At 43.7% G+C, this 18038-nt stretch overlaps 2 protein-coding genes across 4 annotated transcripts in view; one reads left to right on the top strand and one right to left on the bottom strand.

The window, feature by feature from the left end:
• The window catches only part of LOC146560487 (sodium/potassium-transporting ATPase subunit beta-3-like), a 21007-nt gene extending 15233 nt beyond the window's left edge, over positions 1-5774 (bottom strand). Inside the window, exon 1 of the mRNA XM_085244606.1 lies at positions 5335-5774. Coding sequence (XP_085100732.1) covers positions 5335-5608 — 274 coding nt within the window. The 5' untranslated portion in view covers positions 5609-5774. The remainder of the gene's footprint in view (positions 1-5334) is intronic.
• A 1220-nt stretch (positions 5775-6994) lies between these two features.
• Positions 6995-18038, top strand: part of nyap2a (neuronal tyrosine-phosphorylated phosphoinositide-3-kinase adaptor 2a) — an 85403-nt gene continuing 74359 nt past the window's right edge. For all 3 annotated transcript variants that reach the window (XM_085244583.1, XM_085244586.1, XM_085244585.1), the window contains exons 1-5: positions 6995-7523; positions 10154-10273; positions 10428-10644; positions 11037-11347; positions 13840-14874. In XM_085244583.1, the coding sequence (XP_085100709.1) occupies positions 10442-10644; positions 11037-11347; positions 13840-14874 (1549 nt within the window). In that variant the 5' untranslated portion in view covers positions 6995-7523; positions 10154-10273; positions 10428-10441. The remainder of the gene's footprint in view (positions 7524-10153; positions 10274-10427; positions 10645-11036; positions 11348-13839; positions 14875-18038) is intronic.

The raw sequence follows: 18038 nt of genomic DNA, 5'->3' as shown, positions 1-18038 counted from the left end.
TCTACAGGAGGGGGAGATACAGGAGAGGTGGAGGAAGATCTCAGCCTGGGTGTTTATTGTCTTATGTAGTCTGGAAGAAGAGTGGATGGTGGGGTGGGTGCAGTTTTCTCTGTGGTGGGGTTGGGTGGACTGTCCTGGGCTCTGTGGGGCCGGGGGGCGCTGCTGCGCTGGGCCCCGGTCTGGATGGGCCTGGGCCCCCTTTCCCTGGTGGGTCGCGGAGTATGGGGGTGCCTACTGGGGTCAGCGGGGGAGCTGGCCCCAGGGAGGGGTCACTTGCCCCTCCCTTCCTTCCCTCCCCATCTCCAGCTGCCTCCCTCTTCCCGCTCCACCACAACTACCCACACATGCAGGACCTTGGAGTAGGGGTATGTCACCAGGGTGCAGAGGAGGCCACCCCCCCCCCGTCCCCTTCTGGCTGCCTCTGCCTCAATTTTATCCCACAACTTAGACATTCACATTACTCACACTCTCATTACACATACATATAGGATCTTGGGGGTGGGCACGATACACGGAATCCAAAGTACCATCAGGGTGTACACCCCACCCCTGGCGTCGTTGCCCACCTCTCAATTTTAAATACACGTAGACATTGAGGGCTAGCAGGAGGGACCATGCGCTTACCTGCTGCTCTCTGGCAGGTAGCTCCATGCCCTCCTGGGTTTTAAATGCACCTTAGAACACACATGCATCAACACTACAATGAGCGGGTGGAGGGAGGTTTGGAGTCTTCTCTCACCCCCATTCTCTGCGACCTGCTGGAGCGGGGGGGCTAGGAGGAGGAGTTGGCCATCCGACTGCGGTCTGGAGTGTGGGGCCTCCCTGCTGCTGCGGAGTCGGGGCGGTCTGCCTCCCCCCACCGCAGGGAAAAGGGTAACACCACCTGGGTCTGGGTGCAGTTCCCCCCCTCCAGGGGCAAGGGTACCTAGACCCGGGGCTTAGAGTACGCTTGGGGAGTGTGATCGTGTGTACAGCGTCTCTTTATGTCTGTCTCCACGTTGGTTGAGTGTGGAGTAAGTGTATATGAGAGCATGAGGGTGGGAATGGATGTTTGTATATGTGTGTGCCTGTATTTCTGTGTCTATATGTCAGGTTGGGTGTCAGGCGCCACCTCTCTGGGGACATCTTAGGCCCTCCAAGGTATGGAGGCCTATCTCCCCCTACCACCACTTCCCCTGCCAGTGGCGGACTCCCTCAGACATCGGTGCGTTGGTGGTTCTTTGTGTCCGGGGATGGGCGTCCAGGTACACACCGGCTCACTCCTCACTCCTTCTTTCACTCCTCGTTCAAACCGTCTGTCTTCCCTGTCCATCATGTGAGATTTGGCATCTTCAAAGAGTGACCTTTGACCTTCAGATGCAGATGTACAGCTGAGTCCTGTCGAGGTGGCTGTTTGGTGTCTCCAGTATAGAGGTCTGAGCTCTCCTCGCTGCACTGCACAGCTACACTACATTGTTTAGTTTGTGTCTGAGTGTGTGGCTGGGCTAGAAGTACTCTGGGAAGACACTCCTGGCGCAGAGAACTGAAGAAGCTTCTTGGATGAGAGGTGAAACGTCTTCAAGGAACTTAAAGAAGTCCAGACGCTTTTCTTCCCAAGCTCCTTAGACTACAATGACCTGGATGACTGAGAAGCTTCACAGACAAGATGCTCCTGAGTTTCTCTGATAAACCTGATACATGAAGGATGACAATGTTGTTCTGTTTGTCTTTCTTATCCTCCCTAACTGGTGTCTGACCTTCTCTCCTCTGCATATTTGCTGACTTGATAAAAGCTCAATTATGATAACCGCATGTTTTAGGAGCTTAATTTACATGTGTGGATTCCCTCTTTTTCCCTTCAGGCTTAGAGGGAACATTTTCTGCCCGGAGTTGTTGTAGAGTCCTGATTACTCCAAGTTTGTGTTCCAGAGGGTGGTGTAAAGTGTAAAGTGTGCGTGTTAGTCCCCATAGGGAAATAGTTCCTCTGCATTTAACCCATTCACCCAGTGAAGCAGTGGGCAGCCGCCAGAGCAGCGCCCGGGGAGCAGTGTGTAGGGACTGTACCTTGCTCAGGGGTACCTCAGGGTAGCCGTTCAGTGGAGTCGAACCCCCGACCTTCCGATCATGGGGCCACCACTCTACCTACTGAGCTATCCCTGCCCCTGGTGGGAGTCACACACAGGGAAAACATGCAAACTCTTTACTGAAAGAACCTAATGCCACAGGTGCAATGCAGCAATAAAGAAACACAGCTTTTTCATTAAAAAAAACCAAAACAAAAAACAAACATGCCTTTGTGTAATCTGAAAGAGCTGGACAAGCACAAAGCATCAAACTAGCAATCAGACTTCAGGTGTAGCAGCTATAAGTCTTATAGCCTGATTATTAGGGGTGTGGCAGGGGGATATAACTGTTAGCTAAAAGGAGCTTGCAAAGAAAAGCGTCTGGACTTCTTCAGAACTTCTTCAGTTCAGAACTGAAGAAGCTTCTTGGATGAGAGGTGAAACGTCTTCAAGCAACTTAAAGAAGTCCAGACGCTTTTCTTTGCAAGCTCCTTTGACTACGATGACCTGGATGACTGAGAACCTTCACAGACATAACTGTTAGCTGTCTTCTAGGCTTCATTTTAACTCAAATTTTATTAATACAGCGCCTAATCACAACAGTCACCTCAAGGCACCTTATACTGTAAGGTAGTAATAGATACAGAAAAACCCAACAGTCATATGACCCTCTATGAGCAAGCACTTTGGTGACAGTGGGAAGGAAAAACTCCCTTTTAACAGGAAGAAACCTCTGGCAAGTAACTGATTGGAGTGCCATGTTTTTTTATACACGAAGAACTTTAATGGTCCTAGAACAGACTACTGAGGAACCTGAAATGTGATCATATTCTGGAGCTTTTCCAGTAAACAGGAACTGCTGACTGGTCAATTAAAATTCTTATTATTCAGTTAAATTTGATATGGTGAAGGAATGAAGAGGGGGTGTTTTGTTTGTTTAATTTGGTTGGTAGAGGGGGGGGTTTACAGAAACCATACTGGTGTTTGTAAAGAGTTAAATTAGTATGTACATGGGAAAAAAAGAAAAAAAAACTTTTCTAAATAAAAGCTACGCCCAGCTCCTGTATTCACGAGAATACCTGATTTGGCAAATACTTTTCATCAGATGTCTTTCCTGACACAAACTCTAAAGGATCCCTTTTCCAGGATTAAACCAAGATATTGTTTGGTGAATGTGTAAGCCAAAAAAATGAGTTACAACGTAGTACTTTTGTATGCATTAGAGAGGGTTTACAGTAATTAAAGCAGCATGTATTGTTAAGTTCAGTCTGTTATCTGTGTGTTCATTTTTTTCCTGTCAGGCTGTGTTTTATCAGCTTTGTATCATTATCAGCTCAGACTTCTGCCTAAACATCCAGCATCACTTCGCACTGATGCTGAACAGACTAAGGTCATGTCCACACTAATACGTTTTTGTTTGAAAATGCATCTTTTTCTCTCCGTCCACACTGAGATGGCGTTTTTGGTCAAGGAAAACCGCGTTTTGAAAACGCTCTCCAAAGCAGATACATTTGAAAATCCCATTTTTGCGTTGCAGTGTGGACAGCAAACCCGGAGCCTTTTTGAAAACAATGACACATTTTAGTTATGTGATGCAGTCATGTGACCAATTAAACTAAAATAGCAGAGGGCAATTTACAGCAGTTGTTTTGTCTGTTCTCAATTTTGACAGCCCTATTAAAGATTAATATCAGTCTGCACATGCTCCAGAGAGCTTTTCTTCAAATTCTTTAATTCTCACTCGCTTTTTAAACTTTGTACTTTTGTGTTACTCACAGCAACAACTCCACCTCATTGTTAGTCCTTTAAAAAAAACCTCTGCTTTTCCTCGACGTTTTGCTGCAACGTTTCAAAGAGCCAGTGTTCTGAGAAACCATCCTACTCTGACAAAACGTCCTACCTGCATTATAATTTTGACAGTGACTTGCAACTAAACCTAACCCTACCCATAACCATAACCTTAAGAAGTATTCCGGATGGGTGAGAGAAAAAGAAGCTAATTCGGTGTCGGTGTTGTGCGCAGAAACATTGGGTAGGATGTTTTTTTCAGGTAGGATGGATTCCCAGAACACCTGAAAGTTTATAAAAAGAAAAAAAAAAGAAAAAAGAAATGAGGCAGGTTGAATCTTCTTATTTTTCACGCATGCGCAGAACTGGAATGTAAGCGTTTTTGGCCGTTTCAATGTGGACGCACACCTCTGTGAAAATGGATGAAAACGATAGTGTGGACGTGGAACGTTTTCAAACTAATTTATCTGGGCTAGTGTAGACGTAGCCTAAATCATTTAAAAATCAACCGGTTTTTCTCACTTCCTGTCAGATAACTCCTGCTCCACAGGGACCTAAAACTAAGGAGCCAAAATGGCTTCCTTCAAACAAGATGAACTTAAGACCAAGGCCCAGGCTCAGATGAAGGAGGATTATTTGGAACAGAGTCATGCTGAGCTACTCTAGAAAGCCCAAAAATGAGGACATGAAGGTGGAAGTGAGGAGAACAGTTCTGATGAGTTGTGTCTTTGATACTGTTGGCTGTAACCCCAGAGACATTAATTCAGTCACGGTTGCGATGTCATCAGCATTACTGAACTTTTTAAACTGGAAATTTATTAATAAATCCTCAGTGTGTTGATCCTATTTTCATGTTAAGACTGAAAGCTTTTAAAACAGTTTTGTTTTTCGTAGTCACGACGGAACGGACAAACTCTTTTATTAAAATCTTTGCTGGGTTAGGATGATGATCCTAAATCTGCCTCTTAGTCTTTTGTAAATAAATGATAAGTAACGATTTTACCTCAGTCATGACTGTAGAAATCTTATAAGCAGTCTTCCCTCTGAGCTTCACTCAGACTCATTAAATCTCATCAACGATTAAAATCAATATGAACACGATGGTTATTAAATGTTAGTGTTGAATGTGTGCATTAGTACACAGTGTGTGCAGGCTGTGGTGTACAGCAGCATAAATACTGCAGTATGTTGTAGTACCGTCACAGAGTTGCAGAGGATTTTACATAATTAAACATGAACTCGGCGCGCCTGAGGGCGCAGAGGGTGAATCTGCTTTATTCTGACATCTTCAGCTGTGTTAATGAAAATCACTCATCCGAGCTCACATATTAGCCCGGCTCGGCCCGATCCGGCTCGGCCCACTGTGAAGCTGCGCGCATCGTGACAGGCACCCTTAGCTCAGCGGGATTACAGCCGTGACCGACCGAGCCGAGTAGGGTCAGACCGGGTCAGAACAGACTTCAACTGTCGGGAAAAGATCAGGTTCTTTGGCCGCCTCTCTTACCCCAGCTGCCAGCGGTTCGGCCCAGAAACTCCCCGGTCCGCGGGTTGTAGATGAAATCCTTCCAGGAATCCTGCTTCTCCTCCTTCTTCTTCTCCATTTTCGCTTCATTCGCTTCTTTCTTGTCGTCCTTCTTTTCCTGTTTCTCCTCCTTTTTCTCTTCTTTCTCCTCCGCCTTCACCTCCTCCTTCGTATTATCCTGGTTCTGATCTTGGTTCGGTTCCTGGGTCTGATCCTGATTTGGTTCCTGGGTCTGGACCTGCGGACTGGACGACATACCGATGCCGGACTAAACTGATCTGGGCTAATCAAGGCTAAACACCAACAGCTGGGATAAACCGATCCGTCGGATCTACGTGAGGAGCCCTGTACGCGCACGCGCAATCACACACACATACACAAGCACATAGGGACTGCTGCAGAACGAGACGCATGCGCAGCACAGAGCATGTGTGAGGGCTGAGGGTCTCCAGTGATAAAGACGATGATGATGATGATGATGATGATGAAGATGCACTGTGTTGTGAGAATAGGCTGAGACCATCATCCATCCATCCTAAAGTCTGTCCCAGCTGTTGTGTGTGTGTGTAGGGGGGTTTAATTACAATTAATTCTAATCAGTTAACTCTTACATCCCCAAAAGTTATCGCCAATCTAACCATAACCCTACTATCGTGTGATATGGGTTAATATAATGTTAAGTCACCAGTCAGTCTCTGAAGGACGAGGATATTCAGTGTTTTTGTCAATAAAAAATATGCCTGATAAGCCCTTTCACTGTAATTTTTGTATAAAACAATAAAAATAAGCCCTGAAAGAAAAAAATAAGCTGCTCAGAAATAAATTCATGTCAAACCAACATTATATAATCATGTGACAATTGCAGTGGCAAGTAATTGGGCAAAAGCAGGATGATGTCATGCTGTTGTGACACACAGAAAGAAGGAGGAAGCCACCTGAAAAAGAGGAATAAGAAGGAAATAAGGAGCCAGGAAATGCAAGAGGATCTATTCTGTCTCTTTTGTTCAGTGCTTTTTTCTGTCCTGTTGTAATATTTCACGAATGTGACAGCGACAAACACAGTGGCTCCTGATTTCCTTGCACCTGACTCTCTCTGAGATGATGTTTGCACACTTAAAGTCATGTTTCAGATGTGGAGGAAAACAGACTCAGCAGACACTGAACACTGAATGAAGAGGTTCTGGTTCTAGTAGTGAGAAGGTGGTACATGATATATAAAGACACAAGTTTTATTTGTTTTGGACCTTTGGGTGATGATGGAGGGGTTCATGTAGAACAAAGCAGTCTGAAAAATGGAGCCAAGCCTTAAGTGCTGCCTATCTGATCCAGACTTTTACGTCCTTTCTGGTTTTTGTTTGTTTGTTTAGTATCTCCTGTTATGGGCTTTTATTTTGTGTTTTATACTATTTTGTGGACACTTCCTGCTCTCAGTGAAAGGTGTCAGTAAATGTGGGAGCTGTGACATCACACAATTGTGATAAAGTATTGTGTGGTATCATCTATCTCTCTCTCACACACACACACAAACACACACATTTACACATTAAAAACACGCTGCTCTCTCTCTCATCATTCTTCTTCACCCTCCTTACCCCCCACCCCCACCCACCCTTCAGCAATAGGGGGAGGAGCCAGCAGAGTAAGGATGCTGTCAGGTTGCTGTGGTTTCAGCCTCTCGTTTCTTGTGGCGACCATCGTCAGGGATGTGTGTGTGTGAGGGTGAAGGGTGTGTGAGTGTGACTGTGTGTGTGTGTGTGTGTGTGTGTGTGTGTGTGTGTGTGTGTGTGTGTGTGTGTGTGCATTTGAGTGGTGGTTATTGCAACTGTAAGGATATATGAATGAAGAAAGGCGAAGAGGAAGGAAAGGAAGGACGGGGGAGGAAAGTGGCATTGAAGGGTGGATCTGGATTAACGTCGATGCAGACAAAAAAATCTGTCATTTCCTCTGAGCTGCAGAGATCTGAGAGGACAACAGAAGCCTCATCACTCCATCTTTGTTCCTGCAGAGGGAGGACTGAAGGAGGGAAGGAAGGAGTCGAGGACCAAAAGGGGGAAAGAAAGGAGGACTGAAACAAGGAAAAAATAATAGGAAGCAGGGAAGGAAATAGGATCGAATCAGGGAAGGAGGGAGAGTAGGAGGAAGAGGGAGTCTGAGTCCTTGCTGGTCATCAGGTAAGGCTCCTCATTCAGCTTCAGTGTCATCTTCCTTCATCTCTTCGGTGTTTCTGTTTGTCTCCGAGCTGCTGCTGTTCCCACTGACAGTGTTCAAAATATCCAGTTTCTTCACATCCTTCTCGCCTTTCTGTGAAACCTGAAACGGCAGCATTTTACTTCAATATGGCTGCCATGTTGGGGTTAGAGTAAGGGAAAACTTCATTTGATTTGCTTTTATTTTGAAGGGGACGTCTGTCAGTCATGAGTAAACAGTGTAAAAACAAAGGTGAACACACCTAAGAAGACAAGGTCAAAGTTCAGATTGGAAGTGATTCTGTGTAAACCGTGTGTGTGTGTGTGTGTGTGTGTGTGTGTGTGTGTGTGTGTGGGAAGGTTCATGCCTAAGTCAAAGAGATACAGCCAAAGACATACTTATCATATTCTTACCCCTGTTTTCTCCCACTATCAGAGAGTTGCTCATTAAGCAGTTATTCTTGCTGTGGATACATCACTGTGTTTCACCTGTGATGGACTACTGACCTGTCCAGGTGTATCCCACCTATACTGGAATAGGCACCACCCCACATGTTCCAAAGTAGGCTAAGGAGTTAAGGATAATGCGTGGAAGGATGGATACATATATGTTAATGGATGGACAGATGGATGGATGGATGGATGGGTGCTTTAGACAGAATTAGTGGATAGAGGCTATAAAATAAAAAAACTGGAATAAACTCAACCTTCAGGGTGGTGTTCCCACAGAAATAAATAGGTGGAGCAGCACCGTTATCAACTAAAAGCACTCAGTGCTGAACAGTGCCTGTTGTACTGTAGGTAACATGACTTCACTACCATCTGACAGCAGAACAGTTCCTGTTTTGAGCTTCCTGCTGTGAGGAGTATGGTATTCCTGTTTCCTCCAACAAACACATGCTGGTTACGTTAACCTGTGAGCCAGAAGGAGTGTGTGGTGGGTCAGAATCTGTAATGAAGCTGTATGTGTTAATGTGGGTGGTGGTGTAAAGGACTGAGTAGTCAGTAAACCTCTCAGGAGGCTGCTACAACTCAGAGTGTGAAGCAGCTCCACCTTGACAGATCCTAAAGGGGAGACCCTGAGTAGCAAATCCGAATCTTTCCCCTCATCCTCTCCTCGTGTCTCCTCTCTCACCCGCTTACAGGATGCATTACATCATTCTCCTGTGAGAGATGCTGCTGTTGCTAGGTTACTGCCAGCTGACTCCCTGTTCCATTTTTAGATGGATGCTGAGAAACAGAGAGGTGGGGGAGGGGATCAATATGGCGAGATGAATTCAAAGCAGTACTTTATTTAAAAGTCAGAGAAACAAATATGAAGCCTTCATGATAAAGATGAATAAAAGTGAGCCACGTTCCTCATATTCAGATGATTACTTTAATAAATTCATACAATACAATACAAATTTATTTATATAGCTCATTTAAAAACCAACGGTATACCAAAGTGCTTCACAATAAAACAGCAGGTTAAAACATGAATAATATTGTTACAGCTGGGGACCTAAGGACACCGGAAGACACACAGAAATGACACGGAGAAAGCAGGGCAGGGAAACGCTGATTAACGCTGATTAACATTGAGTTACACAGAGTAATGCAGACGACGCAACGAGGAACACAGGCAGAGACACACCATAAATACACACAAGGTAATGAGGGAATGACACACAGGAGGGGGGCACAGCTGAACCTAATTAGACACAACGAGACACAAACCTTCAAAGTAAAACAGGAAACGCACAGACTGTTTTACAACACAAACTCAGGGACACGAACAGAGCACAGAGGGAAGACACAGGTAGGGCTGATAAACACTGAAGCACTAAACACAAAAACCAAACCTAAGAACTAATACAAAATCAGAATTAACACAAAACACAAGGTGATGCCAAAAGGAAACACAAAACGCTGGGTCAAAATGACCCAGGATCATGACAAATATAAGACCAATAACAAAGTACTGAATATGCTAACAGGTCAATGGCACTAATTACACAAGAATAAAAGTGAATATCAAATCAAACTTGCTAAAAACAGACAGGTTTTAAGTAGAAGAACAAAATAATTACATTTCAAAGATCATATAAAACCTTGGCTGGTTGAAATGAAATGTATCCTGGAATACTTGATGAAGCAGAGACGAGAACACGTGTTTGTCGACAGTGAACTCTCACTCTGTATTTGAAAATAAAAAACGAAGATGTCTGATCTGAACGATTAGAGCTAAAAGTCACTGCTAATGATACTGCTGCTGTTCAGATCCAGATAGCTTTATGCAGCTTACCCACACAACCTACCCACATGGTCAACGTCACTAATATAATCACTAATCGCAAATACTGTTGCATGTCAAGGCAGAGATCAACAAGCAATAAGTTCAAGGAAAAATGTATACATTAATAAAATAGCAAAAAACAATTCTTCGTTACGAATAAACAGCTGTTTATTTTATTGTTTGTGCACGACACGTCAAAGAGGACTACATTATCAGCATTCCCCGGTGTCCGGACATTCACAGGTGGGAATCCAAAGACCTAGCTGTGCAGAAGAGAGATGACTAAAACAGAAATCAGTCACAATAATCCAGAAATGTGTTGTTTTTTTGTGGGCAGGCTAACATCACCTGAACTGTCTTGCTTCTGCTCTGAGGCTTCCTGGTTGAACTGAACAAGATGTGAGCAGATGTTACACGAGCCAGCGTTGCTGCTTTCCAGCTTCTAACCAGTCTTAAGGTGGAATTCATGAGTTATACTAAGAATCTTTGGCTTACACTCAGAATGATGATTGACCTTTGATCTAACGAGTGGCCCTGCACCATTCAAACATGATCTGCACTGCCAACAGGAACAAACACTGTGAACTGATTTTCTCTGCTCTTCCTCTCAGGTCATTAGGGAGTCATGACATCACAGGAGGAGGGATCTTCATTCAGGAGGTTTTTCCAATACGTGGAGGACAGTGGACTTCGAATATACGATGGTCTGGTGATCCAAAACGCCTCCGACATTGCTAGAGAGAGCGACCGCATTCGCAACCAGACCAATTGGACCTACCTGCATGAAAAACACCAGAAAAAAAGACGGCAGGAAGAAAGCATCAAGAGGTAGAAAGCATCAAACCTTAAAATGAGACCATGTTGTTTCCTGTAAACTCATCTAAACCGCAATAGAAAACTCTTAAGCACACAGACCTCATATGGGCTTAGATACGGTATACTTCTGGTAAACTGGATGTCTGTGTAGGTACTCAGTCATCCAGGTGATGGTAATCTAAGGAACTTGAAACCAACTGGACTTCTTTAAGTTTTATAAAAGAAGTTTAATTAGGTCTGAGAGAGAGAGAGAGATATTTAGGACATTTTTTTAGTGTTTTAAATGTAAATAAGAGTTTAACACATCACCACTTCAGAAACATTATGAGTGTCTTGTATTTGTTTTACAAGCTGTTGTGTTATCGGACAGTCACACTAACATGATCTCCCTTTGGTGCAACCAGGATTGGTGAGGATGTTGCCGCGGCCTCGGATGGGGCGTACTCTGGGAAACACTTCAGGATGGGTTTCATGACGATGCCAGCTCCACAGGACCGATTGCCCCCAGCCAACCAGGGCTTCACCGTCAGATCGCAGTCCCTCCACTCAGTGGGCGGAGGAGAAGATGACTCCAGCAGCAGCCGCAAACAACCCCCACCCAAACCTAAGAGAGATCCCAACACCAAATTGAGCAGCAGCTCCGAAACTGTGGATGGGGGTGGAGTTACAAGAAGAGACCACCAAGACACCAAAGAGAAGCTAGAACAGGCTGAAGGTGAGTCATTAAAACCACATGTCTCACATGGTGGAGATCTGGGCACCAAATTAGATCTGCATGTTCAGGACTGATGTTCAGGTGATGGCCACAACAAGGTCTCATTATAAACATTGTTCATGACCTCCTATTGGTCCATGTGGCGTTGTTGAGGATGCTGCCGTGGCCTCAGATGGAAATTATTCGTAAGGAGAGGTTCAATGTGTTTCACTTCACCTGACTTTATTATTAAAGAAGTGTGTGAAGCCTTTTCTTAGACCTTTAAATGAAGACACTGTAGGGATCAGAATCGAGAACCAGTTCTCTAGAAGAACCAGTTCCTAGTAGTTGAATTCTTTGGAATTGTTCAGCTGCTTGTCTCTTGATCCCACCGATCAATTCTTGCACTTGCGCTACAATCAGGTGATTTCAGTTGTAGGAGGAGGAAAAGAGCAGGGCAGTTTACAGCATGCATATGAACAGAACTTTTATTTTTATTGCATTAAAGGACATGAACATGATGGTAAAGTGCAAACTGCATCCAGGACAGAAACAGCTACACTGTGTTGCTAACACAATCTCAGCTCTTTGCAAACACCTGCACAGACAGAACAACACTGCAGCCAAGTGAGCCGTTATTTTGGGGCTGCGGTGAAGCCAGCTGCCAGTGAACTTCATCAGGTAACAAACGGATGAGCAGTCAGGCTGCAGCCTTCGTTTTTACCTGTTATTTGTTTTGTTTTTTAATATAGTTATATTGCGCCAAATCCCAACAACAGTTGCCTCAATGTGCTTTATATTGTAAGGTAAAGACAATAATAGTAATAATAGACAATAAGGGTTTTTATCTTTGTTTTGTGCTGTCAGCTTTGTGTTCTTACCTAAATACTAAGAGAACGATCATATGTGTGTCCTCTTTAGGTTAGAGATCTCTGTTGGTGTGTAGCTGTAGCTATAGGTTAATATTGCTAAATGGTGATCATGAGACTCCAAAAATCAGAGTCCTGGCCTGACAAGGTAGCTCTTCTGTGTTGTGCCATTCTCTTAGCCAGAGGTTTGGTTTCCCCGATGTATAAATCCTGCCAATCCTCCTGGCACTTAACGACGTACACTATGTTACTCTGTTTGTGTCGGGGGACCTGATCCTTGAGGTGGACCAATTTTTGGCACAGCGTGTTTTGGGATTTAAAACAAAACGCTACATCCAGATGAACAGAATCAACTTTTGGAGATTTACTTACCTAGATGATTGAGCATGCATCAAGACATGATCATGATCATTTTACTGAGAAATGCAATAGTATTAGTAATAGTAGAATTCCTTGCCCCCTGACCTCAGAAACATCACTTCTTGCCCCCTTTTTAAGTCCACCTATTCAAGATAGCTTACTCTGTATAACTTCCCCATGCTCTTAAACTTTGTGTTATTATTGTGTTCATTTCCTGTTTTTATGCTTGTCTTATTTGTTCTGTACAGTGTCCTTGGGTGTTTTGAAAGGCGCTTTTGTTATGGTCCTGAGTCTGGTGACTCAGTGTTTTGTGTTTCTTTATTATGATCTTGTTTATTCTGATTGTGTTTTCCATTAGGATTTGCCAGGTTTCGTTAGGTTTCTGTTCTGTGCCTGCCCTAGTCCCACTTTTCTGTTTTCCTTGATGTCCATGATGTTATTATGTGTGCTCATGAGTCTGTGTCTGTTAAGTTCTGTGTCTCGTCAGTTTATTCAGCGTCAGCCGTCTCTCCCAGCTGTTTCTTCTTAGCTCTGTTTACCTCTTGTATTTAGTGTCTGCCTCCTGCCCTGCTCGTTGTTGCGTTGCACCCTCACTTTCACTGTGTGTTCTGTTTGCCAGCCTGCCTGCCTGATTAGTTTGTTCTTTATTCTCAGTTTAGTTAGTTTTTTGTTCAGTTGCTTTCCAGCAATAAAGCTGAATATTTTGAGTTACGTTTGCCTCCGTGAGTCCTGTATTTTGGGTCCTCTCTTCCTGCCTGCACACAGTCATGACAGCTTTTACATGAAATGTATTATTATTAGTAGTAGTAGTAATGTAACCAGTATTGTAAAGAATTACTTACTCCTGGGAGTAATTAAGTTATGTACTGCATTCATTTTAAGAATTACTTTTTTCAGTAATGACCCCGACATGGATCGCAACAAAGAGCAGAAATACCTCCAACATGCACAGTATGTCATTCATGTGCATGAATGTAATGTCTTTGATATGCTGCTTAGAGATGGTGGTGACTTTCATAATGGAGTCAATGAAAACCAAGAAGTAATATCGATAATAGAATCCGATTCGCTAAATTCTTATCAATTCCCATCCCTAAGACTATATTGAAAAGCAGAAGATATTTTTATTGTATCCGTCTGAAGTAATTCTAGTTCTTCTGTCAGTAAGATGACTGAAAAAATGACTGCCCTTGAATTTGAAGTTTAAATAGTTCTCTAAGGAATTTGTAGCTTTCAGAAGGTATGGAAGAAGTGTTGTGACAGTTGTTCGCTCTCTGTCTGCAGCTCAATGTTTCCTGCACTCTGAAGATGCCTCCAAGAAGATGCCTCCACCTAAACCCAAAAGGAATCCCAATACTCAGCTCAGCACCTCCTTTGATGAGTGCTACATCCGCAACCATGGCAACAAGAAGTCTTCCTTGCAGTGGGACAAATCTTCATCCCAAAGTCAGAGTCCAGCATCCAGGGACACAGACGAAGAGGAGCCAGTTTACATTGAGATGGTGGGAAACATCCTGCGAGGGCTGAAAGGTCAGGAAGCAGAGGAGGACGACCAGAATGAATCGGTGTACGAGGAGATGAAGTACCCAATGCTGGAAGACTTTCTGCAGGACACAAATGCTGCCATCATTGACCCTGAAGCTTGGTCATCCCGCGGCTCACTCTGTGACATTCCTCCACCTTTCCCAAATCTCCTGACTCACCGCCCACCACTGCTCATCTTCCCACCTGCCCCCGCTCAGTGCTCCCCAAACTCAGATGAGTCCCCCCTCACCCCTTTGGACGTCACACGCCTCCCCATGTTAGAAAACGTCTCCTACAGCAAGTCGGGCAGTGTTGAACAGCCGCAGAGCTCCACTCACTACCGCAAAGAACGAGACCGGGACATGCCCTCCACTCATACCATCACATCTTCTGGTCGCTCCTCAGCTCCACCTCTCCCCTCCAGCCTTTACAAGTCATCCAGCACCACACACGGTGGTCACGGTTACCCCCGCAGCCAATCAGCATGCCCATCTCCTGTCAGCATGGGACGCTCGCTAACACCTCTGAGCCTGAAGAGGCCACCACCGTATGACACCCTGATGGCAGGAGGAAGTATGCCTCGCTCTTCATCTTCATCTTCATCATCTTCACACAGGGCAGGTGAAGGAGGGGCTAAACTCAGTAACTCCTCCTCCACACATGGGTCCATGCAGAACATGTCCGTGAGGTCACAGACTCCAACAAGTCCACTAGACGAACTCAACAACCTGTTTGCATCAGGTAGACAGGTGATGAAGAGGGGATCAGGAGGGAGGAAGAGCAGGGAGGGTGAAGGTAAGAGAGTTGCAGAGTATTGCATCAACACCATATTATACTACCTGATGCACATCAAGGACAAGGTTTGGTTTTTGGGGGTGCTGGGGGACTACAAGTCAGAGCAAGTAAACCTGAGGTCACATTCACAATAATGGCCCAATCCTTTAACAATGCAAACTTTAAACCTTAATACAATTTCAGCAGGTGAGACAAATAACCCTCCACCATGCAGTTGTTATGTAGGGGGGTATTATCCACAGAGACCAAACCAGCTTGTGTGTCTGGCTGTAAACATGTTTGTTTCTGCTGTGAAATTTTAACATGGAAATCTATGGGGACTGACTCACTGCTGGAGCCCCCGCTGGATGTATGAGGAACTGTAAGTTTAAGGATTTGAGCCTTGGCTTAATTTTAGTCCCAGAGGTTGATGACTGGTTGCTATTACCCAATGGTGCTCATCCACACGTCTGAACGAAAAGTATATTAAACAGTTTTACAAGCTGTTGTGTAACACTGATTACACACTGCGGTTTGTTATCTCAAATACAAAGCAAAACCCAGTCAAACTATGTTCATTATACAAATTAAGTTCAGCACGTTGAAGTGTCCAGTTTATCTCCCACTCTAAAACTGTAAAAGACGATAGAAAAACAGTGTTTAGCTTAGTGTTTAGCTTGTGCGTCTTTATTTACACTAGATAGACTGGATATGTAAAGCGCTTTGGGGTCCTTAGGGACTAGTAAAGCGCTATATAAAATACAGGCCATTTACCATTTATTTACACTAACACCCGCCAGCTTTCCTGAATGCCTCCTCAGTCTCTAATGGTCTTTGGGTCAGCTGCTGAGAAATATAATAAGTATAATAAATAAATATAAGGACAGCTGAATCTGATAAATTGACTAAGAATAAAAAAAATCACTCATTTGTAGTCAAATATGAGAGAATACTCAAAAAGTTGTCATTACTGCATTCGGTCTCCAGAGAGACTCTCCAGGGAGACTGTGTTGCCATGGTGACAACAGTCAGTTTACTTCAGCTCAATTAGAATCAAAATTGAACCTTCAGTTTAAGTCCACAAGATGTTTTTTTGTCTATATCATTGATTTACAATATTTAAACACCATATACAGTTGTGTATGTGGTTTAACCAATGTGTATACATTTTCACAGTAAAATATGTGAGTACAGCTACTGTTACCCAGATCTGCTGAAATAGTGAATGTATTTAGCCAATTTTACCTTCAACTGCACTGGAAAAACACTGCTAAAACTTTAATTGTCTAATTCTATTGTATTGGGTATGATGGCATTAAATTAACAGAATATATGAACAACAGACAGTGACTATAGTTATTTTCTGCTAACAGTATCTTAATTTTTTACAAATTTACAGCACCTAAATCTTCTAATGTACTGGTAGACAACCTACCAATGCATTAGGCATTTAGTTAGTTTTATCTGGGTGTACTGATAGCATAGAGTTTTATTTTTTAACAGTTTCCCTTTAAGAAGTACATCTCAGTCTTCTGTACTGCGATATCTCCATGGTGCAGCTAGGGCATCACATATTTCACATTAGAAAAATCACACAGCACACCAGCAAACAAAATGTCACAAAAGACATATTGATAATTTCCCCCACACACCAGGCATTGTGGAACTGGCTTGGTTTGTCCGCAGTTTACCTTCTTTGCTTTCTTCTGACCACAGCTCATGCTAGGGCCTTCATCTGGGTTGGGGTTTTCTCCAAGACCCAGGTCAGACAGATTACTTTTTCTTTATTTTTTTAAATATTTATCTTTGCTATTAGGCACTGCATTGTTTTACTCACAGCATGAGTATTATGTAATTTCTTCTTCGTCCTCTTCTGTTTTACGGGCAGTTGGCAACCAATTTATTTGGGGAGGTACTTGCACTGCCCTCTAGTGGAAGTTATATTCTTGGATTTGTTGGATTTAATGGTTTTGATTCTCATTAATGTTTTCTGTTTATGTTATAGTCTTAGTTTATAGTCCTTAGTTTTCTGTTACTTTGCCTTCCCCGTGTTCCACATCTAGTTACTCTTGTCTCTGTGCTCCATGTTCTCCCTGTCTTCTCTGTCTGCCGTGTCTCCTTGTATAGTTGGTGTTTCCATGTCTTATATTTCCTGTTTTACTTTGAAATTCTTGTGTCCTGTGTTTCAGTTTTGCTTCCTCGCCGTTTTGTTCATGGGCTGCATCCTCCTGAGGACCCGGGTCCTCAGAAGGTCGGGTAGGCTGGAAGTAAACGGCTGTGGAATTGGACGGTCTATCTTTCTGATTAGCGTCACCGCTGTCTCGGTGGAGTTTAATAAACTCGGCCGTCTGCTCCTTGCTATCTAAAGTATAACAGGACACTGGAGTGAACTCTCGACTGTCTCATACTTCTGTTTAATCAGTTTTCTGTTTGACGTTTATTCAGCTGTGTGAAAACCACTCAAGGGATTAATAAAGTTTTATTTCATCTTACTTTAATCTCAGCCAAACCGATTTACTCACGAACAAATAAAACACTGAAAAAAGCCAAATAATAAAAATTTAGGTTGTCTAAGTGACTTATATATTACGTTTAACCTGAGTAGCGAAAGTCCGCGGTGATCTGAAAATGATGTGCCGGGAGTTGTGCCGTTCTCGGCGGCTTCAGTGACCCTCGAGCTCCCGGCTAGCTATCGAGCTGGTGGGTAACAGACGTCTCCAAAAACGTCGAAGCACTTTTGCAAATAAGTGATATCTTGATAAACCGAGCAGATATTTGAAGTTTACACAGCTACATTTTTCGCCTGAAAATATGTTAAAAGTTTATTTTGTGACCCAGAAAGATTAATAACAGTAATTTTAAAACTTAGTAGCGGCCGCCATTGTTGGAAACTGGAGTTTGGCTGGGCCGCGCTATGAATTCTGGGATATGGTGGGCCACGAAGGACACATCTGACCCATCCTTCAAATTCGGGGAAAAGGAGGACGGCTGCACTCGGAGGAGTCTACGAATTTGGACAGCCTTCGGCGCGTTGCTGTGATGAAATTGGCCTACAAATGCGGCCTCAGGAGGAAGCAGCCCATGAATTTGGATCAGAACCAGATCAGGATCATAGATCTGGAGCAAATCAGTTCTTGTATCAGCTCATCTGGCCAGGATTCACTTTGGATCTGTTTATTGTGGCT

The sequence above is a fragment of the Mchenga conophoros genome, linkage group LG14 (genome assembly GCF_057382185.1).
Source record: "Mchenga conophoros isolate Kocher_MC1m ecotype Shallow Benthic linkage group LG14, M_conophoros_male_GT1.1, whole genome shotgun sequence".
Lineage (NCBI taxonomy): Eukaryota > Metazoa > Chordata > Actinopteri > Cichliformes > Cichlidae > Mchenga > Mchenga conophoros.
This window is presented reverse-complemented; position numbering and strand designations above follow the sequence as displayed.